The following is a 12,823-nucleotide window of genomic DNA, read 5'->3' on the forward strand; positions in this document are numbered from 1 at the left end:
GTGGAGCCAAGTTGCTCATTTTCTGATGGGTCCCTTGGGGATTCTTATCAGTAAGGTGGATGCTGTCTAGAAATAGCTTTAACTGTTGCCACAGTGTTTCTAGATAGTGTCTGCTATCCTAGAATCCAGGGTCACTACAGTGAGTCAGAAGTCACAATGTGAATCAGAGAGGAGGTCAAGTCTGCAAAGGAAGTGGATTCGGGGGTTGAGAGTAATGATGAGATTTCAGGTGTCACACCAGGGGCCTGGAATGTGACACTGTAAACGTTGATGTTTGAGAGTCTGTGGTTATCTTGTCCCCGAATACCTTAAAGATATCTTACTACTCATGTCTTTGTGTCTGTAGTCTTAAAGAAGGAGGATTACTAGCTAGCTGTGGGTAAACTCTCCTTAAATGACTAGCATGTCCTCGGATTTGAACAAGAATATGATACACATTTCAGGGTCAAAAAGGGGATTAAGAACAAAGGCCAAGCTTGTATGTGTTTTAAGTTTCCCGTTGGACATCCACCGGCCTAAATGAGGAGGCAGGGTTTTCCATACAACCCATAAGTCTCTGATAATGGTATGTGCAGGAGACTGAATCTAGGACTCCCTTCAGATGGCAGAACCCATGGATTCTCAGACCCTTAAATAGTGTACTATTTGCATTTAACCTATTCTCAACCTCCAATATACTGTTTTCTTCTCTAAATCACTTCAAATTCCAAATAAAGTGTGAATGTTAATTAAGCAGTTGTTATACTATGTTGTTTGGGGAATAATGAGAAGGAAAAGGATTTGCGTGTGTTTGGTGAAAGTGCGGTTTTTCCTTTTTCAGTATTTTCCAGGCAAAGTTATTTAGAAGTAGAGCTGACTGTATGTCTCATGCTTACAGCCATATACAAATGACCTAAATACAGTGAAGTGAGTGTTTATGTTTCTGTTACCAGCCCCCTTTATTGAAAATAGAGTCTTTTCCCGTATCCTATATCCTGATTACAGCTTCCCCTCCCTCTCTCCTCCCAGTTCCTCCCCACCTTCCCCTCCCATCCGATCCACTCCCTTTTGCCTGTCCTTAGAAAAGAACAGGCTTCTAAGAAATAAAACAATGCATAACAAAATAAAATATAGTAAGATAAAACACACACCATCACATCAAAGTTGTCAAGAGCCCAAGAGAAGGCACAAGCATCGGAGACACTTTCAGGAGTCCCGTGAAAACATGAAACTGAAGCTGCAGTATCTACGCGGAGGGCCTGCCGCAGACCATGCGGCCCTTGCTTGCTGCTCCGTTGCCCGCGTCCCCAGTCTTTACAGTGACGTAGTTCCCCGTCTTCGCAGCCCCCAGCATGGCTGCTTTTCTGTTCGTTGTTCAGATTTTGAATTTTCTCTCTAATTCTAATCAGTGCTTTTTTTCTTATTTAACTGTCTTGTGTGCGTTGGTTATATGGAAGGATGGGGTGCTAGGGAGGGACCCCAGGGCCTTGCATGCACTGCACTAGAGTTCCATCACTGAGTGTCGTGTGCAGCCCTGTGCTCTCTCTGTGTGTAGTTTGCATCTCTTGGGTTTTGTTGATATTCCTGTCCAAGACTTCTAGATTTCTTCTCTCTCTGAGTCTTCATATGCAATTTTCCTCTTTCATTTCTTTTGACATTCTATTTTGTTTTCTCTTGACTCAAACTGCGCAAACTGGTTTTTCATCTCTTTTTTTCTGCCTTGGATAATCTCCTTGATACTGTTGGGATTGGATGTTAAGCGTTCACTCTCTGCTACATCCTCAGTGCTAACTTGTGTGTGCTTTGCCTTGGAGAAGACTGCCAACAGGCAACAAAGAATATTCATGTCTTCTTGGTTACTGATGCCTGGGTTACAACTAATATGTAAGAGTGCTTTATACCAATATACTAAAGTGGATATAAATAACTACAGGTGTTCTGTAGTTGTATTAGCTCTATGTTCTATACATAGCATAAACTTTTGTACAAATGAGAGGATCACAGTTTACAAATGTATCTCTGTTGAATGCTAGAACTTAGTGTGTGTTTAAAACTATTGAATGTACTCTTAATGACTTCACTTATTCTGTATACTTTTGCAGATCTAAGGAACTCTTAAAAAAGACCAAAAAAGAATTAAATGAACATGAAAACAGAGAACTTAATCTCCATCAAGATATAAAAAATAGTCAATTTGAAATGGATATCCCAGTTACTATGCTAATAAAAAAGGTAATTTTTGATTAGTTTTGGGGCCCAAAAATAATTTTAAGTAATATAAATCTCTGGATACATTAAAGTTTTATATTGTTTTGTTTTATGAACATGATGTTAATGAAAATTGTATTATTTTCTATTAAAAAGTCATACTATTGATCTTAAATCTTGAACCCAGGCTGAAATCCATCATTATGCGATCCTAAATCATGAGTCCCAAGTCTTTTTTTATTGATTGATTGATTGATTGGTAGCAGCTTTATTGGGATTTAGTAAGCATATCCCACCCATATTATATCCATAGAATTGTGCAATCTCTACCACTTAAGAATATTTCTTGCTACCCTAAAATAAGGCCCTTTATGTATCATGTGTCTCCTTCTCATCCCAGCCTTAAGGATCCACCGAGTCTGCTTTATCCCTATAGCTCCCTGTTCTGGCATTCTATGTCAGTGGAATCACAGTGTGTGTGCTGGCTCCTTTGACTTAGCACAGTGTTAAGTCCATCTGTGTGGTAGCAAGCATCTGCACATAATGTCTTCTTGTTGCTGAGTCATGCCCTATCATATGACAGAGCACACATTAGATTTAACTCTTTATCATTTATTGCTCCATTTTGGTCGGGTACTAGTAACATCACTATGGCAAGTATAGCCTGCATCTATTTTCACTTTTCCTTGAGTTCTCAGGAACTGAGGCGTCCTGTGGAAACTGCTAATCGGGCAGCTGCCCCTGCCAGTGTACTTCCCGAGTGGCCGCACTGTGTCACCTGCACTGTTGGGGTGGACAGTTTCTCCATGGCCTTAGTAGCACTTGTTTCCTGCTGTTTCACATGTGTCTCCCTAGGCCAGTACCAGATCAAGTGGGTTCTCAAGGGAGAACTTCCCAGGCAGGTTGCATACATGCCTTAGGTAATAGCAAATGGCAGCATAGTAGGGGGCCTTTAGCTTCACTCCTGTGGAAACTTTGATTTGCATCTGGAAGAAGCCTGTGGTCATTTTCGGCCTTGCCGATGCCATGACACAATGAAGGCAGACTTGTAAAGATGGGGTTCGTTCATTTTCTTTCTCAATTGAAGCTTTTGACTTCTTTCCCGGTGCGCCTCCCTTCTCTCCATCTGCCTCCGTCAGGCACGGGACCTGCCCACTCAGCACATTTGCACTCACTGTGCTGGCTTTCGGTACTGCGGTTACAAGATCACCTGAGGACCTTTCCAACCTGAAAGAAGCGTGAGCTTCTGGCTTTTCTCATCGGGAATGGGGCTGATTTTAGAGTTCAGATTCGAATTCTTTCTGTTTCTTTCCTTCCTTTCATCTTTCCTTTTAGGAGCTTGCCATGTAGCCAAGGCTAGCCTTGAACTCAGAGTCCTCTCTGCTCAGTCTCTTGAGCCCTGAGACTGCAGTCCACCAGTCCCAGCTATTCCTCTCTCAACCTAGAATCTGATTCTTAGGATTCACAGAAAACAAACTAAAACTTCATAGCTCAGTACAGAATGCAGGAGCCTGGCACTGTGATATTATTACCTCTGGTCCTAGTGCTTAAGGAAGGTGAAGCAGGAGAATTGCAGTTCAAAGCCACACTGGACCACCATTGCAGATTTTCCAAAAGGAGCTAGAGTCATTTTGAGAAGGAAAGATGGGAGACAGTCCCATAAAAACAATCTAACCTGAGTGCTGTGGTGCGTAGCAAAATACTGATCCTAAAGAGCGTGTTTTATGACCGCCACTCCTTCCGACTTTATCTTCTGAGTAACTAGAAACCCCATTATGAACTAGGCCTGGTGTCTCATGCCTTTAATCGCAGTACTAGGGAGGCAGAGGCAGGCAGGTCTCTGAGTTCGAGGCCAGCCTGGTCTACAGAGGGACTTCCAGGAGAGCTAGGTCTACACAGAAAAACCCTGTCTCGAAAGACCAAAAAGAAAGAAGAAACGTCATTATAAGAATCATTGCAGGTTAATTATAACTGAGCTTAGGTAAAATTTGTGATTGGTTTTATGCTGCCATGTTCTCATTACCAAAGCCTTCTTCATTACCAAACTGTATCATTTTATTCCTGTAGATTGATGATCTTACATCAGAACTGGAAACTGCATCTTCAAAATGTGTACATCTGGGTAAAAAAAATCAGATTCTTCAGCAGGAGTTACTATTGATGAAAACTATACAGAAGAAGTGTGTGAAACTAGAGAAGAATAAAAGGAAATTGGAGCAAGAAGTAGAAAGCCTCAGAAGTCACGTGGAGAAGAATATGGTGGATCACAGTCAGCTGCAGCAGTATAAGCGGGAGGTGGAAGAGCAAGCGAGGCAGGACTTGGTGGAAAAGTTAAAGCAGGTCAACCTCTTCTTGCAGGTTAGTTTCTGTTTCTGTGATGGGCGCGGTTCATCTCACTGCAAATGCGCTCTGGCTGTGCTCTTAGTGTGTGTTTGCTCTGGTTTGTTTCCCAGGGTTCTAGAGAGACGAGACATGTGCGTCCTCCTGTGTTCGAGTGTTCTTCATTATTATAACCTGTGATCTCTCATTAGAGAATCATTTGACTTTTAAAGCTATTTTGTATAAAACAGATTGCTAGAAGGAAAACAAATTGATGTGTGAAGTGTACTAAACTCTTGAGTTAATAAGTCATCTAGTTCCAGCTTTAAACTTGGGAGCTGATTCTACTGTTCCGTGAATCCTCAGATTACTTGTGTACTACCATACAGAACTGGGGATACCCTGCAGAGGTACCATGCTCAGTTAGCACGCACCAGGATTGGACTCCCAGGACTAAAATAAACAAGAGAAGATGAAGCTTGAATGTTTTGTAGTTCACATCGGATGCAGTTGATGAGTGTCAGCACTCGTTCTCACGTGAACAGTGACTGGCTTGTAGTTACTCCTAAAGCATATTCTTCCGGTTTCCTGCAGGCACAGGCAGCATCTCAGGAAAACCTGGAGCAGTTGAGAGAGAACAGTAACGCTTCAGTGCGGAGTCAGATGGAGCTCCGGATTAAAGACCTGGAATCCCAGCTCTCCAGAATGAAAAGTCAGGAAGACTTTGATAAAACAGAACTAGAAAAATACAAGCAACTCTATCAAGAAGAACTCCGAGTTAGAAAATCGTTGTCAAGTAAACTGAACAAGTAAGTCATGACATCGGCCCTCAGGAAGTCAGCTCACTGCTCTGTCTCAGCAGCAACATTTTCAGTGAGACTGGGAAGGCTAACTAGCAGCACACGTCTAGAAGGAATGATGGCAGTGACCTCAAATGTTACTTGGTCATAGTTTATATTATTTTTTGTCATTTTATCTTAGTTAATATGGTCTGTGGGCTTCCAGATAGACATTTTTGAAGCTTTATAGTTAAGACGGTTATGTTGTTATACAATTGCATATCCGTGTTCCTTTAAATAGAACTGTTCACAGACTTGGTTATGTTTTGTTTTAGGAAGAAGACAACATAGTCCCAAGGATGGGGTACCACTGATATTCCTTCTCTGGGCACTTTCAGCATTTGATATTTTAGTTTTCTTTGATTGTCATCTTTAGTGTTTCTGTTAGGTTCATTTGAACAAACTAATCATTTGACAGATTTTCTAGTCTGTGTCGAGTTTACACGTGATGCAGGGAAGTGTTAACGCAGGACAGAAGCAGCAGCCCAGCGCCACATTCCTGGTGCTGCTCCGAGTTAGTCCTTGGTGTCAGGTGTTCAGTTTATCCTGAGTAATGGGAGCAAATGCATAAACATCTCGTGAGGGAAGTTCCCCCTTCATCTCTTCAGGGAGTGAAAGGTTTCAAGTATACACAGGGAAGCCAATCCTCCAGTCATCTCCCAGTTAGCACTTAACAGGGTGTCTCTGATGACACCCTCAGGATGCAGAGCCCTTCAGAAGGCAGCTGTTACTGGTTGCATCTCAACAGCCATGTCTCTCCTCCTGCTTTGTTGGAATTACTTGTTAGTTAAGAGTCCCTCTAGATACAGGGGGGAGGGTCTTGATCCTGCCTCAAATGATATGGCAGACTTTGTTGACTCCCCATCAGAGGCCTCACCCTCTCTGAAAAGTAGATGGGGTAAGGTGAGGAAGGAGGAAAGGGTGAGGGAACTGGGATTGGTATGTAAAATAAAACAAATATTTGCCTGGTAGTAGTGATAGTGGTGCATGCCTTTAATCTCAGCACTCAGGACACAGAGGCAGGAGGACTTCTGTGAATTCGAGAAAAATATGTCTCAAAAAAAAAAAAAAGAGTCCCTCTAGAAATACCTGAACTTTTTAGAATAATTTAAAACCTGTAATACTCAGTATTTACATTCTGACAGGTTTTCCATGTTAAGTCCCTGTGGAGTTGCAAATTGCATATATTCACATGACAGCTTCTTAAACAACCCTTCCTCAGGACTCATCTGGGACCTTGAGACACTAGGTATTGGCCTTTTGTGTGCTTCACAGGACTAGTGAGAGGCTGGAGGAGGCCAGCAGTAAACTGCTGCTGGAGGAGCAGCAGAGCCGATCGCTGCTAAGCTCCCTTAGTACAAGGCCTATTGTAGAGTGTCCTTGCATTGGAGGTCTGCATAATAGCTTGGTATTCAACAGAACTCTTATTCCAAGAGAAAACATAGTGATTCCTACCTCAAGCCTACAGCCGTCAAATAAAAGAATGGAAATCTACCTGACCAAGGTTAGTATGTTTCGTTTTTCCTTTTGGTTTCAAGTGTCTGATAAAATTCCCACTTTTAATTTCATGCATGATACTGAGTTGTTTTGTTGGCCTGTGCACACTAATGTCATAATAATTTTGCTAAAGGAGAAAAGTCATTGAAGTTCCTAGAGTTTTCGTTTCAGCAGCTGCTCCCTGTTACCTGGTTCAGGGACTGCAGCTAATGTTGGGCCCACGGGGGTCACGCAAAGATGGAGACAGACCACCAAAGTCTAATAAACCAGAAGCAAACTTTACTCCAGGAAAAAAAATAAAAAATTAAAAAAATAAATCTCCATGGGGCACAAAAAGCTTATCAGCTAACTGAGACCGCAGCCAGAGATGGACTTGTAAGGCTGTGGCAAAGGCCAGCTTTCGAACCCTCCCTTTTTTATTAAGAAGTAACAAGCATTAGGCAATAACAAAGGAATTTTTATAATCTTGAAACTTAGACACAAATTGCCCTTTTTTGCAACTTCCATTAACAGAATTTTTCTATTAAACTAGTGTTCGTATCTAGTCCATTGTTTTTCCCTGGCGTTCCCTGATGGTGTTTACCAAGGCTCTGCCCCTCCCCTGACACTGCCAGTTTTGCATAGCAGGGAAGGGTATGGGAAGATGCACAACCAAAAAGTCAAAAGTCATGTACATCTTATCATTTATTTAAAAGTTAACTCAGCTCACATCAGTTGCTGGTCATGAGTGGCCAGGGGTATCTAAAGGCTGATCCTCAGTTTGCAGAGTGACCCTAAGTTTGCAGAGGGCCGCTTCAGCCTCGCAAATAAATCTGAGGGTTGTAAAGCGGAGTCACCCATGTTAATCCTTAAGCTGTTGAGAAAGCTGCTGACGGTCTGCTCTCATTCTCCGAGGCTTACAACTTTATTTTTTTTTTTATTTTTACATTCTTATTTCTGGAGTCTACATTTTTATATTCTTATTCTTGAACTCTTCAGCTAAGGCAGTCCATTTCCTTAAAAGGAATGCTTACATTAGGTTTTGGAAATTAAATATGGTTGTGACTACAGGTATAGCTTGAAATGTGACCATACAGCTTCTAATGACCATTTCCCTGCAGCGTCCTGAACTTTCCATTCAAATGACAAGAGAATGGGTGACATCCAAATACCTACATGTGGATATTTATGATTTAAAGGAATCTGATGCAGATACTACTTATTAATTAAATAAATGTAACATTGCATAAGATTAATTTCTAAGTTAAAAATGTTCCAGTTTATTAAACATTATAAATATTCAACTCATTTCAGATGCACCAGGAGTTAGAAAAAAGTATAAATAAAGAACTTAAAGAAGGTATGTACCAAAATTGATGAATTAAGTTTAGAGTGACTAATTTCTGAAATAAATTATAAATATTAAATGACATCATTTTTCTTGTTTATTGAATAGATTTTTTTAATTAATCATTGTCTTACACAAAATTAAAGATGTGAAAATATTCCTTTCATGGTTTAATGCAGCAAATGTTTATTTCTTTTATTTTTGAGAATTTCATATTTAAGTACACTGTGTTAGCATCATCCCCACCTCCCTCTGCGCTCTGACTCCACCCATGCTCCCCACCACCTCTCAAGTTGATGGCCTCTTCTGATATATGCAACCTAGAGGCCCAATTAGTGTTGCCCTTCTTTGCCTGTGTTTAGGACTAACCACTTAAGAATGAGGTCTCATCCTTGAAAAAGACTGGTTCCTAGCTCCTCATCTCAGGGTAGGACTGTCTTACGTAGGGTTTCACTTCTATCACTGAGGCAAGTCAGGAACCTGGAATCCGAAACTGAAGCAGAAGCCATGGAGGAAGGCTGCTTACTGACCGTTCTTTCTTACACAGGTCAGAGCCACTTTCCCACGGTGGCACCACGCACAGTGAGTCATTAATCAAGAAAATGCCCCACAGATTTGCACAGGGCAATATGATGGGGGCATTTTCTCAATTGTAGTTCCCTCTTCCCAGATAAATTGTGTCAATTTGACCAGGAAAAAAAATAAAACAAGAACAGGGCCTTTGTGGATTTTTCTTCATCGTTGTAGGCATGCCAGCTGATGGAGTCTTTGCAGATATTGTGGAGCTTACCATGTTGTTGGGAGTTTATGGATGCAGCATCCTTCTCTTGTCCAGAGGACATGTCACAGCGCGTGTCAGGACTTTAGGATTTACCTTCTTCCTACCTTCTCTTCTGTGATATTCCCTGAGTGCTGGGGATAGGAGTTGTGATAGACATTCTGTTTGGGGATAAGGTCCCACATAGCCCCTTATTGTTTGTGTTTTGACTAGTTGTGGGTCTGTAATGACAGATGAGAGCTAAGTATCTATGGACATAAGGAGTTAGACGTTTACAAGGCCCTTGGAGACTGTATCTCTAATAGTGTGGTAGTAAGAGTTCTCTAAGGTCTGTGACCTGTCCAGCCTCAAGTTCTTGGCTAGATTTACAATACCAGGCATGAATTCCCTCCGATTGAGTGGGCCCTAGGGTCTGTTAGACACTTGTCGGTCACCCCCCAAATGTAAGTGCCACTGTCGCACTGTTAGGGTATCCTGCCTGTGCAGCTGTTGTGGTTCTCGGGCTTTGCAGCCAAGTAGAGATGTTGACAACTTTCCTCCTTTGGTAGCTTACATAGAACCTTCTGATACTAAGAGCTGGCCTCAGGTAGGAAGCTTTCCGGTCAAATCCGGTTCATTTCATCTAGTCCTTTGTCCTAAGTTTTCAGTGTCTTTAGCAATATGGGCTTACTTCAACCTCCCAGAGGTAACCAAGGGCTACATCAGTGATCTGTGTTTTGGGAGTCACCTGGACTAACCAACCATTGGCTGACTCCATTCCAAAGGAGGTTTCTCACGACAGTTACTGGAGTTCTCATGGGAAACACCGTCAGCCTTAGTGGCATAATTCCTTTAAGATTTTACACACACACACACACACACACACACACACACACATATACTGGTAAATATAAGATAATATGCTACCTTGAGGCTTTATCAGTCAACCTTGATGTTTGTCCCTCTCCTTCTGCATTGATTGGCCTTCTTCCTCCTCCCCAGTTGGCGCCCCTCCCCATTATTCCATTTCCTACTTCCTATCCCCTATATCCTGGTGTTCTCTTCCCCACACCAACATGTGCTCACTTTATACTTTCCTGGGTTTAGTCCTTTTATGAGATTGGTTTTCTTGACTCTTCAGTATTTGGATATTCTGAATAGTAATCCTCTATCAGCTACACACCAAGATTCTCTCCTGTTATGCAGGTTTCTTCCTTACTTGATTGTTTCCGGTGCTGTGTGGAAGAGGCCCAGTTTGTCAGTTGTTCCTAAGCAAATTGAATCCTATTCAGAAAGTCCTTTCCTGCGCGTGTGGATCTTGTAGGGTACTACCTCTGTTTTCTTCCAGCTGTCAGGTTTTACGTTGAAGTTTTTTACCCATTTGGAGTTGTTGTTGTGCAGGGTGATAGAGACCGATCTAGTTTCGTTCTTCCATTTGTGGACATCAGTTTCCCATCACCCTTTTTTAAAGATGTTTTCTCTCCTTCAGTGTGTATTTTTGGAATCATGTCAAATATTAGGCAGCTATAAATATGTGGTCTTATGACTTGGTTCCATTTGCCTTCTGCTGCACTGGTCTACCTGCCTGTTTGTGTGCTGTGCCATGCTGTTTTCAGTACTATGGCTCTGTGATATAATCTGTACGTGATTGTTGGGAGTGGACTGTACCATTTCATCTTGTCATTCCTGTGCTTGTTACAGTAGCTTTGCACCTGAATGTTGAGTCAACCCAGACACTTCAATATTCACAGTGATAGTAAGTGTGCACCTGTGAGCAATCAAATTTAGTTATGATTGGGCACTGTAGTCACACATACACACTGCTGGTTCAGTTTCAGCTCTTCTGTGGACATGGGTTTGACTAACTGGGAAGTCTCTGATAGGCATTTAAATATATAACCCTTTCTTTCCAGCTGCTGCCGAGCTTGAATCTGAGTTCTGCAGAGTTTCTCCCCTTGGATCTGCTACTAAACCAGGTCAAGATCTACTCTCAGAAGCATCGCAAGAATATATAGACATTTTAAAGAAAAAATACACAATCTGCTGAATTTAAAAAAAGAAAGGAAGAAAGAAAAGGCACGACAATAGAAGCGGGACTGTTTGGAAGAAGGGCCAGAGGAAGAGAGGACCGGAGAAGATAAAGGCACTTGCACTCTGTGTGTGTTAAATGTGAAGTGGTGTGAGGGCACACAGCTTCAACCCCAGCACTTGAGAAGCAGAGGCCGGCAGGTCTCCCGAGTTCAAGGACAGCCAGGGCTACAGGTCTCACACAGAGAAAGAAAGTTGTAATGAAACCTACAATTTTGTACAAATAATATATATTATTACATATGATCTAAAATATAATATATTTATTAGACTTTATATATTTTAATTGTCCTATTAAATGTATGACTTGAAAACAGAAGTGAAGAAAACTTTTTGTCTTGTGTATTAGAAAATTAATATGTTTACATGGGATTTTTTGGTGGTTTAAGCAGATTTTGCAAGTATTATTAAACCAGTATTACCAAGTTTTACATCCAAAAACACCTAAAAGCCTGTTTGTCATTAAGTACTTTGGTGGGATGAAATACCGTCTTTGTGTTGATACTTTTCTGGTTTTATCACTTCTGTCTGCCGCTGCTGTCATCATTGTTAATGTCTTAATGTATTACAGCCGCGGTATCACCTTCAAACCTGGCTTCAATTTTAAGCCCTGATTTGTAGTTCTTGATCCTTCCCGCCTGTTCTGTTCATTCATTGCTTGTTCATCTTTGATGGTCTCCTAAGCAGTCTTAAAATTAGGCAAAAGTTCAAAGAATTGTGCCCACCCCACTCGATCATTTGAAAGAGACTGCTGCCATCTGTCCTTGACTGTTTTAGTATTTTTGTAATTAACATCTCCTGAATAACTGTGGTGTCACCTTTGTAATGATCGGCTGACACTAATACACCTGCCATTTAATCCTCAGATCCTGTTCCAGTTTGATGTCTTGACTACAGTGTCCTTTAACAAAAACTGCTCCCTTCAGACTCCTGGATTCCAGTTACTCACATTTCCTTGACTCCTTCAGTCTGGAACATTGCCCAGTGTTTCCTTGCTTTTCATGACCGTAAATCTTTATGGTAGAATTCATGTAATGCTCTTGAATTGAATTTTCTGTTTCATTATGATTAAGTCATGCATTTTTTGGCAAGAGTATTACAGATGAATTCTTTCTTATTTTATCCTATTATGTAATCTCTAATTTAGACTTTCCCTATAATTATGATGTTGATTTTGATCACTAGAGCAATTATATGCTGTATTTTTCCCTATATTTACTTTTGTAATAATTGTTTTGTGGGGAGGTAATTTGTGACTGTAAATATCTGTGTCTCATCAAACTTAAAATATATTCAGTTACTAGTATCCATGTGGATTAATGGTTCTTCATTTTACTTAATGAGTTGTAAATGGTTGATTACATTTTTAATTATTTTTATATTTTGATAAATAAAAATTTTGAGAATTTCATACGTGAGTGCTATATTTCTATCATTTCCACCCTTCCCTCTCTCCCTCCAGCTCCTCCTGTGTCTCTCCCAACTCCCTCTCAAATCCATGGCCTCTTTGTTTTTCTTATATACATATACATATACATATACATATACATATATACATATACACATGTAGAAATGCACCATACGCACAGACCCTATTGAGTCCAGTTAGTATTCCTTTGTACGTGTGTTCAGGGACTTGTAAATGTTCTGTTTCGGTAATTGGAGCACCATAGAAATTTTTTAAAGAATAGTACAAAGAAATCTTGGTTATTTCCACTCTTTTCCCAAATGTAAGCATTAGTTTTTGTCCTTCCCCTTCTTGTCCTCTTTCAAAATAAATGCAAGTTAAGGGGTATAAAAGAGCATGTT

The 12,823-nt window shown here is 40.9% G+C and overlaps 1 protein-coding gene across 3 annotated transcripts in view; it reads left to right on the forward strand.

Moving 5' to 3' along the window:
• The window catches only part of Ankrd30a (ankyrin repeat domain 30A), a 73,704-nt gene extending 61,279 nt beyond the window's left edge, over window positions 1-12,425 (forward strand). For all 3 annotated transcript variants that reach the window (XM_048444419.3, XM_085686958.2, XM_048444420.3), the window contains 6 exons: window positions 2,082-2,211; window positions 4,255-4,545; window positions 5,101-5,315; window positions 6,621-6,849; window positions 8,136-8,181; window positions 10,840-12,425. In XM_048444419.3, coding sequence (XP_048300376.3) covers window positions 2,082-2,211; window positions 4,255-4,545; window positions 5,101-5,315; window positions 6,621-6,849; window positions 8,136-8,181; window positions 10,840-10,973 — 1,045 coding nt within the window. In that variant the 3' untranslated portion in view covers window positions 10,974-12,425. The remainder of the gene's footprint in view (window positions 1-2,081; window positions 2,212-4,254; window positions 4,546-5,100; window positions 5,316-6,620; window positions 6,850-8,135; window positions 8,182-10,839) is intronic.
• The last annotated feature ends 398 nt before the right edge of the window (window positions 12,426-12,823 follow it).

This window comes from Myodes glareolus, chromosome 3 (genome assembly GCF_982192425.1).
Source record: "Myodes glareolus chromosome 3, mMyoGla1.1, whole genome shotgun sequence".
In the NCBI taxonomy this organism is placed as follows: Eukaryota; Metazoa; Chordata; class Mammalia; order Rodentia; family Cricetidae; genus Myodes; species Myodes glareolus.